The sequence below is a fragment of the Lampris incognitus genome, chromosome 1, assembly GCF_029633865.1.
Source record: "Lampris incognitus isolate fLamInc1 chromosome 1, fLamInc1.hap2, whole genome shotgun sequence".
NCBI lineage: Eukaryota > Metazoa > Chordata > Actinopteri > Lampriformes > Lampridae > Lampris > Lampris incognitus.
Window position 1 is genome coordinate 101,105,342 of NC_079211.1, and position 15,683 is coordinate 101,121,024.

The window sequence follows — 15,683 nt, forward strand, 5'->3', positions numbered from 1 at the left end:
AGTGGGCGGACGCGCTCACGCAAGCAGGAGGGCTGCTACGGGAGGGCCCCTGGATAGGAGGCTCCCGATTAGCGGCGTGGATGCTTACAAAGCCAGGCTCTTAGCTATGGGACTTAGTGCGCAAGTGATTCGTGTCATCTTAGCGGGGCGTAAAGACTCCACGTATTCCAGGTACCAGGGGTACTGGAATCGATTTGACCAATTTTGCGCTGAACGCGACATGGACCCTTTGTCAGTAGGGATTGGCCCTATACTGACTTTTGTGGAGGTCTGTAGGAGTGATAGACTATGGTCTTTCTCCTCGGTCAAAGTCTGTGTATCGGCTCTCACGTTCTTCCGGGGGGAAGATCGAGGGTAGCACGGTTTTCACGCACCCGCTCATGACGCAGTACCTGTTGGGTGCTAAGAAGCTCTCAGCTAAGGAGCTTACGAGAGCTGAAACTTGGGATGCTTCCCTTGTTCTGCGCGCACTAGAGAAAGATCCCTTTGAACCCATGTCTACGGCAGACATGTGTTATGTCTCGGCTAAGCTGGCTGTGCTCTTGGCACTTACCACCGCAGCGAGGGGTTGTGAGCTCACTGCACTCACCATCAAGGGGATGGTGTTTTCTGGTGATCTGATGGTCACGCTCTTTACAGACCCCAGCTTCGTGCCCAAAACTGTGTCTGTCCTGACGAGTAGGGCCCCGGTGGTGATACACGCGTTTCATCCGTCACCGGTGACTAGGGATGAGAAACGCTTGCACCTCTCGTGTCCTGTACGGGCTTTACGCATTTACATGCGGCGCACAGCAGATATTCGTAGGTCTGACAGGCTGCTGTTGACCTACAGAGTGAGCAAACCAGGTTATGCCCGTTCCACCCAGAGGCTAGCACACTGGCTGGTGGATGGTATTACGGAGGCGTATACCAAAGCGGGTAAAACAGCTCCTAAGCTGAAGGCGCATTCTACCCGAGGGACTGCTACGTCGATAGCTGTGTTGTCAGGTATCGACTGGGAGGTCATCCGCCAGGCGGCGGTTTGGAGTGGTGAGACCACTTTCTTACGGCATTATTACCGGCACGTTAAGGTGTGGTCGGTTGCCGACGCTGTTCTGGAGCAGGCCTCTTAGGATGCTCTCATCAGAACGCGTACCCCTTCTCACCAGGGGTTTGAAGGGTTCATTGGACGGCTAGGGAACGGAGGCACGAATCCTGTCGTTGTTCAATGCAATAACCCTCTCAGCCATTTTGGAGTACGTGAAATGTAACTTTGGGTTCGCGAAGCGAACCCTAGTTATATGAACAACGACAAAATGGCTGAGAATAGAGCCGTTCTCCTCCTACCCGGGCCACAGGTGTGGTGCTCATTTAGTTGGAGATGGTTCGACTTACAAAGAGGAATAGCGCTTCCGGTGGGCGTGCCAATACGGGGTCGGTGGGAGGACATATGACCACAGGGGGTCATATTGTCCGGGATTGGCACGGGGAATGCACCTCCATCGTTTTTCTTTTTTCCAGCGAGCTATTGTGGATGATGTCACAATGCAATAACCCTCTCAGCCATTTTGTCGTTTTTCTAACGTTCTAACTAGGGTTCGCTTCGCGAACCCAAAGTTTGTTGTCCAACCATTTCCTTGTTTTAAGGGTAGGAAACTCAACCAGCATATATTGGAGCTAGTCGTGAAAAAATTCAAGGGGAAAATTGATAAAATGGATGGTCAATTTGTTATTTTTCTCCCTGCCTGTGTTCTTGTCCTTGAAGATCGAGTAACTTACTAGTTACACTTGTTGGACAGAGAGATCATTATTTATATTTATCACCGCACAAATTGGGTTTTCCCGTGTAATTGTGTAATTATTAAAGCCTGAACTGGCTCTGAAGCATTACGTTCATACCCTAGACCATTTAAGATAGTTTTATGTGAAGAACGTAATGTCTAATGAACAGCTTGCTATTAATAAATGAGTTTTTTCACTGGCAGCCATCCTCAATCTACCTTTGCATTTTTGATTGATACCTCTTCCAGCTCGAGCCATTGCTCAGCCCAAGAGTGCTCGCCCATCAGTGCCCATTTCCAATGCCACCAAACGCAGCTTCCTGGCAAGCCCTAATGTGGGCGAGGCCCAGAGCAGCTCAGAAGTCTGTAACAGGTACTTCCTGCATCCTGAAGACTCAGACCCTCTGTAAGTCTCCTCACTCTCCTCTTCATTCCATCATGCCACACCCCTTCATCTCCTCATAAATTACCCCCCCCCCCATCTGTTTGGAGGCTGGGGAGATATTTGGCTCCTGAACTTTTGTTTTGAGGTCAATGGGGTGAAATCCCCTTTAATAAGTGTTTAATCTTTTTCTTGTGCTCTGGGTATTCTACATTTAACCCTTTGTCTTTTCCTTTACCGAGTGTAATTATGAAATGCACAGGGTGTGGCTGGTTCCTGTATTTTTTCTTCGCATGTGTATGCGTGTGTATTGGGAATGCCTGTTTTGAAGGGTTAAAAGATTATGTTCTCTTTCTAATGGGATGAGGCGGAACCGTCCTCCAGGCAGGGCGTCTTTACAGAGGAGTCTGCTTGATGTTAACATGCTGCTTGTCTGTCTGTTGCCATTTTCATTGAATTATCTAGCTTTTACTGTGTCTGCATCATAAAATAATATTGCAGCTTCAGTTGAATTGAAGAGAGATTAATGTTATGAAAGGAAAACTATTTTTTCATGGTTCTGTGCTTCATCTCTGAATTGGCAAATTGCACTTCAAAATCATGATCAATTTCTTTCCACTATGAGTGTTTGTGATGCTAATCCTGATCTGCTTACCCCTCTAAAAGTCTTGCCACAAAGTAGAATGTCACTTGGGTAGGAAATCAAAATGGCTAGCTGACCTCTGACCTGTTTGGTTTCCCAGCAAAGGGGGGCCCTCCTTCAGCCCATCTCACCCTCTCCTACCCCTGAGACAGAGGCAACAAAAGCAGCAGGGAGAGGACGGTGCAGGTAAGGGCAGCAGGCGGCCTAATTTCTAGTTTTTCCACTGTTTTTCTGTTGGCAAAGGGCTCTTAAACTTGGGTTTAGCATTACCACAACTTGTAAGTCATTGCCAGTTATTTGAAATTTTTTTCATGTTGTACGTAACAGAACATTGAGGGTTTTTTTTTGTTTTAATGAATATCACGATTTGTATGTTATTTGTGTTTCTGGTTAGGTCTGAGAAACCGCTCCAACTCCCTGACTCAGATGGATGGACAGCCAAGAGGATCTGTTGTTGCTTGGCCTGAAAAGAGGCAGAGGTAACTTGGTGTTTAGTACAGTATCAAAGAGGAAAGCTTAATTCACTGTATATAAACCTCTATTCACACATAGTGAGCATTTGCTTGGTAAAAAAAAAAAAAAAAAAAAAAAAAAGAGAGATTGGTATTATAGGCATGAAAATGAAATCAAATAAAAGGAAATGTGGTGACTGAAAAATAGACAAAAACTAAAAGAATTATTTAATTTGATATTATACTTAAATAACAAAATAAAGAACAGAAACCCACACACAAGAACGGTGAACAAGTTTTATTTAATTTCTTTCTTATTTAATTCAGCGCTTTGAGTAGCTGTTGCCGCTCGAAAAGCGCTATAAAAATGCAACTTGAACTTGAAATATACATAAGTGGACCTCAAAAAGCTCAATGACGTGAAGTAAATCCACCTATTGCATGTTTTCATGCAAAGTTTTACCCAATGATAGGAAACTAGAAAGGAACCCATAGCATCACATTAAAAAAACAAAAACAAAAAACAGTTGACCATAATTAAAACAGAAACAAAAAAGGAGTAGAAGTTTCATCAAGCATTAGTTTGCAAAAAAATAATGTTTAAGTTGAATGGAAACTCCACATTTAAAGTTGTAGAATTGGATGTTGGCACACAAATATATGAGAAGTAACTTCAATGGAATATTTATTTTTAGCACAAAAAGTTATTAAAATTTGACAAGTATCAGTAATCAAGTGCGTGGGCACATTTACTCTGTAAATCCAGCAGGTGTAGATTGTGATTTAATCAATATCTTTTTGACTCTAGCTAACCTGAACATTGTACTTTTGATAGGAATGGGGGAAAAAATTAGAGCCCCACCATAAATTGGCATGCAGACATTATTGGCCAATATGAGCTAATTGCAGCTACATCGGTATCAGCGTTGATAACAGCTGATAGATAACGATTACAAAAGAAACGGAGAGACAAGATTGTTATTGTGTGTTTGGAAAGCCAAAAATCACCACAATGACACAACAGCTGACCCAAGCAGAGTCAAGCAGAGTAGACTACGGTGAAGTTAGTTATAAGTTGGATATTCAAAAGACATTCACTCTGGATCCAGAAGCTTTCCCAGTAGGAGGCGAGCTAACCGTCATCTTACTGCCAACAATGGGTGAAAGTGAGTAAGAAGAAGCTGCTGGATCCGGAGTGAATGTCCAATTTAACTTCACCGCGATGCAGAGTAGCTAACGGTAAGTTGATAATATTCATGTGAAATACATTACTTAAATAATAAATAATATTGATGGGGGATAGCCTAAATAAGCTTGACAACATTCATGTCAGCTATGCCTGGTTTTGCTGCAGTAATGTGAAAGCTGGTGTCAGTCAAACAGCAGTTACGTTTAATGTTAGGGTAGTTGAGTGGTGTAGGCTAAGCTGTTGACAAACTTGACTGTGGGTTTATTTATGAAACATTGTGACAGTTCCAGTGAGTAAATAAAAAACGGTCCTATTAATTCTCCCTTGTCACTTTTAAAAGCTCTCTAACATCGCTTACAGCAGTTTATAATACTGTCCATTGCTAAATTCGGTTAGCCACAAAGCTAGCTAATGCCATGTTTATCAGTGCAAGACAGCTAACTTTAATGAGTGGTTAAACTATAGCCTTTAACTTATTCTGCCTAAACAAAGCAATGATAAATATATCTGCGACTTGCTTATCTGTAGTTACAGTTGGTGCATTGGAATTATTAAACCATTTTAAATAAATGTGAGCTGAACAAGTATCTAACATGGCTTGGTAGCCAAACAAAGTTATCTAGCTTCTCTTTCAAACGTGTGGTGTGAAATCCCAAAGTCGTAAGACCTCGTTTCAGGCAGTCATGTAATAGATGTATTCAACAGCAGCGTTTACTCTTGGTCACTGTATCAGTTTACTGCATTGTTTAAGAGGGGTTGGGGTTAGAGTTACGTACTATTTATGACAATAAAACAAGTTTATTTTTAGACTGCATTATGTCATATTATCTTGATGAGGACTCTTACATAACTACAAATCACAAATTTAGGGGAAACCTTTGTTTGTTATGCGTTTCTGAAAAAAATTAAACAAAAAAAAATCGGCCGATATAACATTATTGGCTTTTTAAATCCTCAAATATTGAAATCTGTATTGGTCTTAAAAATCCTATATCGGTCGGTCTCTAAAAATAAAATGTCTCAAAAGCACAAAGAGAATTGTAAAGATAAGCCAATCATGTTACAAAGAATCTGCATTGTTTAGAGTTGGAACAGTTAATGGCTAATTATTTTGATGATGTTTTTAGATTGCAGACCACTAGAGATGAGGGAAAAAGTACTGCTTTGTAAGCACAGTAATAAAATCACCTAAAGCTTTTGAGTACTTGGTTACTTTTGACCCTAAAAATGATGCACTGCTCTTATTGATGTTTTTTATTGTGATGACTGTTATTTGCATTCTTGAGTTTCTCCATGTTCATGTTCTCTCTCCACAGACCAATGTCAACACTGAACCCCTATATGTTCCACTCGGCCACTGACAGTGATGCTGACATTGCTTCTGGTGACAGTGTGAGCCTGGCCCGCTCCATCAGCAAGGACAGCTTGGCTTCCAATGTAGTCAGTGTCACGCCCAAGCACCAGACCTCTGGCCACCAGCTTCCACAGGCTTCTACACGCAGGGTCAACGGGCATAGCCTACTGGGCAATGTCAACATGGAGGATGAAGAGGAAACCCTGGTGGCAGTTGCTAGGACTGATGTTGCCTCTGCAAACAAAAGGGTTGATGGAATACAAACAACCACCATGGTTGGAGCTAAACCCTGCACTGAGACTAAACCAACTTCAGATAGCTTTTACCTTGAACCGCTGATGCCTGCTGTGCTCAAACCGGCCAAAGAGAAGTCTATATGCCTGAACAAAGAGGAAGAAAGTGGTGAGGTGCCCAGGTCCTCAGGGAGGGGCTCTCTACGTCGAGGAGATGGTCCTATGGCAGTTGTTCGGAAAAAAACCACCTCCAGCCTGAACCGGACTTATACTCCTTCTGCCAGTGAGGAGTTTGACTTGTTGGTGGAGCCTTCCCAGGGACAAGCAAGCTTTAGGCCCCAAATCACCAGCAGCATGGACACGTCATCCAGAGAGCCAGCTGGGGGCTTCTACCTACATCCTGACTCAGAGGAGCCGAGGCCTGCCTTGGAGCCTGAGCTTGAGGAAGTGGATGAGGAGGAAGATGATCTAGACGAGGCCCTCACCACCAAGGACTCTAACTGGCCCCAGAAAGCCTTTGATGAGGAATTTGATGAAGAGGAGTCAGCAAAACTCCAGGAGGATATGAATGTGAAGGAGCATGAGGACAAGGACAAAGACATAAATAATGGCAGTGGTCGCTCCAGCCCTTGCCTCAGCACACACTCCCAGGCCAGCAGCATGGCCAGCAGCAGTGTTCGCATGACTTCCTTTGCTGAGCGCAAAGCCCACCAGCAGCGCTTCGGCAGCAATCATGACCTACGATCAAGCGCTTCCAGCTCTCAGAGGACTACCCCTGATGGCTCAGAGAGCAGTGGACCCCTGGCCTCCGCATGGCGGCTCAAACGGGATCAAAGTCCCTCCTCGCCACTTGGTGGGGCTGGCCGTGCGGGAGATGGTAGTGGTGGTGCTAACATGCTAGCATCAGAGCTTGTCCAGCTCCACATGCAGCTTGAGGAGAAGCGACGGGCCATTGAGCACCAAAAGAAGAAGATGGAGGTCCTGTCGGCCCGGCAGAGACAGAAGCTGGGCAAGGCTGCCTTCCTTCATATTGTCAAGAAGGGAGGTGGCAAGAGTGACACGCTACCCAACCCACTCAAGGCTGACTACTCCAAAGATGAGTTCAGTGGGGAGAGAGGAACGGCTTCCAAGGATGACCTCTTTGTTGACACTCAAAGAAGGGAAAAAGAAGCAGAGATGGCCACCCTACCAGGTGCCTTAGAGACAGATAAAAAGACTGGCAATGGAAGCATCTATCTGGATGAGGAATTAGATCTTAATGAATGCAACCGCTCCATTGAGTTACTAAACGACGCCATTGGCAGCATCCAGCAGCAGATGATGCAGCTGTCATTACAGCAAGAGGTGCTAATGAAGCAGAATGTACAGTCACCTCCTGGTGCAGCGCTGCCTCCTCCCCCCACCACCGACAAGACCAATGACACTAAGATGTGCACAGCCATCCATTTTGTGGAGCCCCTTTCCAGTGTGGGCTCCGCCCCCACCAGGAAGCCTCCTAAGCTCAGCTCATCCCGAGGGTCTAGATCTAAACCCGCAGAGCTAAAGGTACCCAAGGAGCAGAGCCGACAGGGCTCCAGGGCCATCACTCCCACCCAGAGTCTGGAGACTCTCCACTATACAAAGCAGTTCCCTGGAGGCAGGTCCTCCAGGGCTGAACAGCCAGACAGCCCCCGAACCCCCACAGCTGCAGAGACAATCGACAAGCCAGGTTCTGGTCATCATCGCAGTGCCACCTTCCGGCTTCAAGCTGAAGCTAACCTGCGCCTACCGACCCGAGTGGACCTGGTGGCTGTGGCTGCCCCAGAATTGTCCTTTGATGAGTGCCTGACCAGTACCCTGAGAGAGTCCGAGCTCAACTCGTCAGATGGGTCAGGGAAAGAGCTCAACTCGTCAGATGGGTCAGGGAAAGAGAATTTGCCCTTGGAGGAGGTGCAGCGCAACAAATCCCACCTGATCGAGGTAGACCTGTCAGACCTGAAGGCCCGTGAGGAAGAAGAGGGAAGCCAGGATGGAACCACAGAGGGGGGCGATGGAGAGCAGAAATCTGTTATGGGCTTCTTCTTCAAGGTACCGTCTTTGGATGGAAATGGCCACAGAATGACTTAAGCACTGATAAATTGCTAAATGATTGTGGGAAATCCAGTTGTGTCCCGACATACAGTAGGATGACACAAATGAGATTGCCAAGGTCACAGTAGTCCCATTTTGAGAATTCCACCATTCTGAGTGATGAGTGAATAACTGATGAGAAAAAGTTCAACATCTGTCTCATCTCACTTTCCAGGATGAACAGAAAGCAGAGGATGAGCTGGCCAAGAAGAGAGCAGCATTCCTCCTGAAGCAGCAGAAGAAAGCTGAGGAGGCACGACTCCGGAAACAGCAGCTGGAGGCAGAGTCGGAGCTCAAACGAGATGAAGCCAGGTAATTGCATTTTTGCAACACCACCTACCACTATTCTTATCAGAATTTCCCCCTTTCAATACACAACACCGCAAATGATGCTATGATTGCCTATATTCTCCTCACCAGGCGCAAGGCTGAGGAGGAGCGCCTGCGTAAAGAAGAGGAAAAAACGAGGCGGGAGCTGATAAAGCAAGAGTACCTGCGGAGGAAACAGCAGGAGATATTTGAGGAGCAAGGCCTTACCAAGCCCAAGACCCCCAAACCCAAGCACAAACCGAGACCCAAGTCTGTCTTCAGAGAGGAGTCCGCCAGCGACACGTTCTCCAAGTGCCCTTCTGCCAAGAATCCACAGCAGGCATTCTGTTATCAATGTAAATTCCCAGACTATCTGAAGCTCCATAGGATTTAAAGTTTTCTTGTGAATGCTGCTATAATACCTGTACCTTTGCGAAACGTGTCAAAGTGCACACAGATTTGTTGATTATGATTTATTAACTCTCGTCATGTGCCTTCTGCAGCTGACAACTTGAGCAATGCCAAGTCAGGCTCCAGTCTGTCCCTGGCCTCTGCTGCCACTAATGAGGCTGACAGTGTCAACTCTGGAGGGGCTGGCTCCCAACGGTAGGCTTCACATGCTTTGTTTGCCTTTAACCTTGTGAGCTTGTTTATGAATGTGCCCATTCCTTTGTGTTACACTGGCAGTGATTGTATTTCAATTTATGTTGCCTGTATGCACTTGCCCATCATAGTCATATGTCATTATGTGTTTTCTAGCTGTGATTCTGTGGAATCCTTCCCGGGCAGTCGTAACGCCAGTCGAACCGCTGAGAGAGACTGGGACAACGGGTCCACTGCATCTTCCATCACGTCCATGGCTGAATATACTGGTTAGTGTACAGAAAATGTTTTTCATAACTGCACTTTGGTGTACTGTGTGCATGAAAAAAACAAAACAAGTGCAGCTGATTGGAACAAAAAGGTTTGTGCTTTCCTCAAACCCACCAGCCAAAAATTTGTGATTTTTAAAGCAAGATCCAAGCCCTTGGCAGGCCTGTTTTCACCTTGACCTTGCCAGGGCAGCATACAGTTTTGGTGTGCCACAAATCTGCCAGCCACAGTTAGTATTTTACCAGCCAAATATGTTTCTTAGAAAAGAAAAGACTCTCAAGACGATGTCAAACTACTAGCCAATGTGACTGGCAGAGCAGAGTAACTTAGCACACACTGCCAACTTGACAAGCATTTAGCTTGTGCCTGTTTCCTTTTCTGATCATGTGTTACATAAGATTTAAGTATGCACAAACTGCGTTTCGTCCTTCAGGTCCGAAGCTATTCAAGGAACCCAGCGCCAAGTCAAACAAGCCAATCATCCACAATGCCATCTCCCACTGCTGCCTGGCTGGCAAGGTCAATGAGCCCCAGAAGAACCAAATCCTAGAGGTCAGTTCTCTGCCCCCTCTGTTCATTACCTCAGACATTATATTTATCTTAAAAGATATTTATACAAGGTTGGTGGCCCTTTTAATTTTAGAAGCTCTTGAGGTAGTCAAACATCAGTGTTTAAAGCTTTAATCCTGAAGATTGTTGTTTTTGTTTAACTTAAGCCAGGAGCACCTCAAGAAGACTTAAAAAGTGCTGGGAAAAGACACACCATTACATATTTAGTGACTGACTTTTGTTTATTACAGTCGTAGACAACCGTACTTGTTTTGACTTCAGTCATAGAGGCACATGCACCTGTCGATGTGCACTGACTTGTCCAGATTCATATTGTAAAAATGAAAAAATGAAATTTTGATTAAGTCATGACAGCTCCTGCTGGTTGAAGGCTCAATTGGGAGGTAAGCAATTTGAATTTTAAACCCCACACACTGCAAGATAACATGTGACAGATGTCCATTATGACATGCCCTATGTTATGTCAACTGGTGCAGACTCCACGAGCTTGAAAATCAGTTGCCATAGCCAAATTGGGATTATAATCAGCCTTTTAAGTCTAGTGAGTTCCTGGCTTTACTGACACCTATGTAGAGCCCCACACAGGCCAAAAACTCCAACCCTAGCCTGCCTGTGGTGTTCAAGCCCTAGCCCGGCCCAGCCTGACAAAGCCTGCAGTTTTTCAGTCCGAGCCCGACCCAAGACGAAACACCAATATCACTTTAAGCTCTCTCTGATGCGTGCGCTCTCTGATACATGCAAATACACACACACACGTATGCAATATTTATAATATAATCAATATAACAGTATTTCATACAGTGGCCGGTGTGTGCTCTGCATGTATATGGTAAGTTAAATGAGCCGGAGTCTGACTTGAGATTGGTCTATTTAAAAAAAAAACAAAAAAAGGCCCGGCCCAAATTGACTCGGCGTGTCAGGACCCGACGGGCTTGCAGACCTCTACACCTGTGGTGATTGGTGGTAATTGCTGGTGTATTTTTTAATTTCAAATGGCTTTGTGGGATTTCGATTGCCCAGTCACCAGTGCTGTTGTTTAAGCACCGTCCCAACTGCTAAATTGTAAAGCATGATTGAACCAGAGTTTACTTTATTGATGTTGTACAATCTGTTGGTAAGGGTCTTCTATTGGCTTGGTCTGCTATATCTGCTTGTTAGCCAAAATTGCTTTGCTTCTTCTTCAAACTTGCCATTGCCTTATTCTTTGGTGTTGGGGTTGTATGGTTAAGATGTAAAATGTTATGTGCCATGTCCTTTTCCCTGCGAATGTCCTACCTGGCTGTAACTGTTTTAAAATGAGAAAGTACAAAAGTACTCAGGATTTGGACATTAGTATTAGGTATGTTATCAGGCCATAATAATAATAATAATAAATTAAACTTATATAGCGCTTTCCTAATACTCAAAGTCGCTTTACAATAAACGGGGTGAAACAAGACGACAGATAAACATAACACAGACATACAGGGATATTAACTATTGTATTATTTTTAAGCCAGTGATAGAAAAGTATCAAAAGGGACATTTAAATCCATATACACTGACAGAACAGTACCTTTAAATTCAATACAACTTTGTTGCATTATGTTTAGAATTAAGAGATTGGCAAAGTTGTCATGCTAGAAAAGTTGTTGAAGGTCCATTTCAGAGGCTTAATTCCTAGCCTCAATACCTTTTTTTTCATTTATGATTTTAGAGAAGGTAACTTGGTGTGCACGCTCCTTTTCAACAACAGCCTTACCTGGAAGTCCCCAATGCAACAACGGTCTTCCACTATGGGCTAGTGTGCACCTTCACTTTAGCAATGTGGGGACAAATGCTTTTACTGAAGGCCACTTTGATAGTAGCTGTCAAGAGTAGAGCATTTTTGTAGTCTGTCTCCTTGCCCAGGTCTTCCCCTGCAAGTCTTAAGTTTAAAACCAGCGATGTTGCATTTCTCTTAATTCTGGATATCAATCCTCACCATGTTCCAGTTAGAGTAGATTTTGGGCAGGTTTTTATTCCATCTCAGTAATCCGTTTCTCACTCAAGTTGTGCTTGTTTGAGATACCAGTTGGTTTTACATTTTAGTTTTAACAAAAACCCTGTTGGCCTTCAATGGTACATGGATGGGAACTGTTGTTGTATTAACAAATGTGTCTCTTGTCTCTGCTCAACTTCCCCCCTCCCTGACCAGGAGTTGGAGAAGTGCGAATCCAACCACCTTATGATTCTGTTTCGTGACGGTGGCTGCCAGTTCCGGGCACTCTACTGCTACTTCCCGGACACTGAAGAGATTCACAAGCTGACGGGTACAGGCCCCAAGAGCATCACCAAGAAGATGATTGATAAGCTGTACAAGTACAGCTCGGACCGCAAGCAGTTCATTGTAATCCCTGCTAAGACTGTGTCGGTCAGTGTGGATGCCCTGACCATCCACAACCACCTGTGGCAGGCCAAGAGAAGTACTGTGCCAAAGAAGACCGGAAAATAGCAGGCTAGGATTTTTGTTTGTTTGTTTGCTTTTGTCTGGAACCCGTCATAACCCAAATCATCTGCTCCCATCTTTGCTTGTTTCCTGGATAGACTGCATTGACGCCCACGGCCAAGTTTACCATAATCTTTGGGCAAGAAACCTGCTCAGGAGAGGCCACATTTATTAATATGTGGTCCCCTGCAGGTCATCCCAAGGCGGGGGGAGCAATGGAAAGGAGTGGTGGGTCACAGATGGTTCTTTGGGGACTGCAAAAAAGGAATGCCGTCTGAATTTTACCAGGATATCTTGCCCATGTGATGTCGGTGTGATCCGTTCACGTTCTGCCGGTTGGGTTTTTTAAAAAAAAAAAATTTCCTGTGGCAACCACAATGTGAGCATTTGGTTCTGTTCTCTTTCTCTCAGACATATAGTGGATTTTCATTTTTACGTGAAGTATTTATTGGTTTCGCACTGTCAAGGTGGAGAGCTCGGCTGCAGCACTACAATCTTACCCCGCCCTCTCAGAAACGCTTCCTTTATGGACAGAAAAGGTGGGTCCATTCCACTACAAATGGATGGGGGGTCTAGAGATTCCTGTTGTCCATTTACATGTTACAAGACATCTGTAAGGGACCTGTTTTACATCCCTTTAGGACTATTGGAGGGTTGGTGGCCGCACCAATAGACAATCTCTCCAATGTTCGACTATCTACCCTGTTGAATAAGGCTGGCATTGCCGAGTTTTGCCTCATCGGGGCTCTCCAAACCTGCTGCTGCTGCTCTGAACTTTCTTATCGTCACCGGGAGCTGCTCCTGTCTCGCCCCGGAAATCCGTTGGCCTTTTCACACATCGTGGTACTATTGTCTATTTCAGCAGTATTTCAGCATGTGCCATGGAAGGTTTGGGCGGCATGTGTAGGTTTATCACACTAACGTATCGGCACAACAGCTGATCTCATTGAATTACCGCACAGCCTTCATCTAGAGGGGGGAGGTCTACATAGTTAAATGAGCTGGGGTAGTGATCGGTATGGCAGAGCTCATGCACGTCCTTGGCCCTCGGTGACACATAATCGGAAACTACCAGTCTATTTATTCAACCGCCTTTAAAACTAGATGCTGACCGTGTAGCACTGGGTGTGTGTGTTGCGACAAAAAGATGGCAGATTCAAAGATGGTCATTTTAAATACCCTGCTTCTGTTTCTATTTGTATACATTCTTTCAGTGAGGGTGTCACAAGGGCAAGTGATAGGCTTTGGTAATAAAAAAGATGCTTTTTTTTTAAATCTTTTTTTTTTAATAAATCAAAGCAGCGTGGTATAGAGTTCAAGCTGATGTTATGTGTTTTCATCATAACAGAACTTCTCTGATGTTTAGAGCTTAGTCGTGTTTTCTGTCCCCACTGGGTACTCTTCTTGAATTGTCCTGTAAAAAAAAAAGAAAAAAAGTGCACTAATGAACAGGTGTCGAAGGCTTCTTTCACGCAATGTAATGCCCCCCCCACGCCCGCACCCCCTTTCCCTGAGTGTTCCCATCATACTCCTCCCGGCTTCCCCCGAGAGCGGCATGCTCTGGTTCTGAAGAGCGTACCGTTTACACCGTAACCAGGATGAATGACGGTATTTCATATATTCACGTTGGCTTACTGTGTTGGGAGGGGTGGGGTGGGGGTGGGGTGGGGACTGTGGTCTAGTCTTTAACTGATATTAAAGAACATTCCTACAAGGTGTCAACAAACACTGCCCCCATTGTCTTTCTCGTTCTCTCTTTCTGTTGTTCACATTCAAGTGCTTTTTAGAAAACCATTTGTTGGCCTCGAGAACAACCAGAAGTGTTGCACGTGCACTTTACTTGCTGACTGCTCTGCAAAGACAGATGTGAATCTTATCGAGTCGTTTAATTCGTCGCTGAAACTTCACATCCTGTTTCTGAGAAAAACCGGTGTAAAGTCTGTCATGGTGGTACGACATTTGCTCTCGAATAGTCTGAATCAGTTTTCTTGAATCAGGTGACATCCAGACATTAGTGGAGCGATCTGCTTTAGTTTGAGATATTGTCACCTGATTAGAGAAAGTTGTCAATGACACCTCAAACTGCTTCAGCAAAAGTTGCCCTACCAGAGACAGATTTTCTCCACCTGTTTTCATAAAACAAAAAACGGTTGTAGGATTTAATATTGAATTAAATAAGTCGATAAGAGGCGTTTGTCTTTGCAGCGAGGGGAAAAAGTGGAATTCATCTTTAAATGGGCATACAGAAAAGTTGTGGTTTAATGATGGTGTTTTTTCAAAACTGCTGATTGTGCACTCCTGCAAAGGCAACCTGTGTGAAACCTAACAAAACACTAGGAACTAATACTGACCAGTCAAAACTAAAGGGCCTCCATTAATACTACTGCTGTTTCCAAAAAGTCAACGTAGAAGACTTGATTTATCATTTTCTGCGTTTTTTTTTTTTTCCTTTGGGATCTAACTTTTATTGTCTCTAAGTGTGTGTTTATGTTTACTAAAAGATTGTATCGGCATTGGTCACCATTTTTATTAAACTAGTGTACTTTTCATTGTTGATTTTATCCTTGATCCCATGCCATCTATTTATTTTAATAAGGAAGCACTGAAACGGAGTAAATTTCAAGTGAATAAAAACACTTTCATTTTTATTCTTTTCTCATGGCTTCATTTCTTTCTTTCTTTAATTTTTCAAAAAAATAATTTATTCGGTTGTCGGTTTGGCACAGCACTGATTTTAATCTTCACACAGTAGCATCACATTAGTCGCATGTTGAGTTTTCACACTGACCCACAGCGGCTGCATCCTATCACCACAATTTCTTTTACTATTATTATTTTTTTTGTCCTAATGCAGTTAATGTTGAACACGACAGGGTTGAATACATCTCTTAAAAGACGGGTGAAATGTGGCTATGACTCTGCAGGTACCGCTGTGATGTCCTTGTTTAAGTTCTGTAGTTCTTCAGGACCCCCCAGGTGATAACTTCCTTCAGGTCCACCAGCGAACTGGAACAGTTGGGAGGATTTTATGCCTGAATGCCGGCCCTCGTAACTATTGGAAATATGCCGCAGACGGATGCATTCAGCTCCCATAGCAACACAATTTATTCTGCTGGTGGTTAAGGTGTTGACAAAGCCTTTCAATCCACACTACCACTTTTTTCCATCAATGAGCTGCAGAAGTGCTGCAGTTGAGTTACTTGTTTAATAAAGAAACAAGAGGTCCTAAGTACCCCGTCTGACGCTATTCACCATGACTGGTAAGCATTCTTAGCGGCCACTCAGTTAACTCATTTGTATGGATGGACTGTGGGGCTGTGTAGAGGAAGCTCATTTTATTTC

The 15,683-nt window shown here is 44.3% G+C and overlaps 1 protein-coding gene across 1 annotated transcript in view; it reads left to right on the plus strand.

Annotated features, from left to right (window-relative positions):
- The window catches only part of LOC130121006 (calmodulin-regulated spectrin-associated protein 1-B-like), a 45,438-nt gene extending 30,455 nt beyond the window's left edge, over positions 1-14,983 (plus strand). Inside the window, exons 9-18 of the mRNA XM_056289878.1 lie at positions 2,010-2,166; positions 2,886-2,971; positions 3,180-3,264; positions 5,743-8,080; positions 8,298-8,434; positions 8,543-8,787; positions 8,935-9,037; positions 9,191-9,303; positions 9,738-9,856; positions 12,051-14,983. Coding sequence (XP_056145853.1) covers positions 2,010-2,166; positions 2,886-2,971; positions 3,180-3,264; positions 5,743-8,080; positions 8,298-8,434; positions 8,543-8,787; positions 8,935-9,037; positions 9,191-9,303; positions 9,738-9,856; positions 12,051-12,347 — 3,680 coding nt within the window. The 3' untranslated portion in view covers positions 12,348-14,983. The remainder of the gene's footprint in view (positions 1-2,009; positions 2,167-2,885; positions 2,972-3,179; positions 3,265-5,742; positions 8,081-8,297; positions 8,435-8,542; positions 8,788-8,934; positions 9,038-9,190; positions 9,304-9,737; positions 9,857-12,050) is intronic.
- Positions 14,984-15,683: the final 700 nt, after the last annotated feature.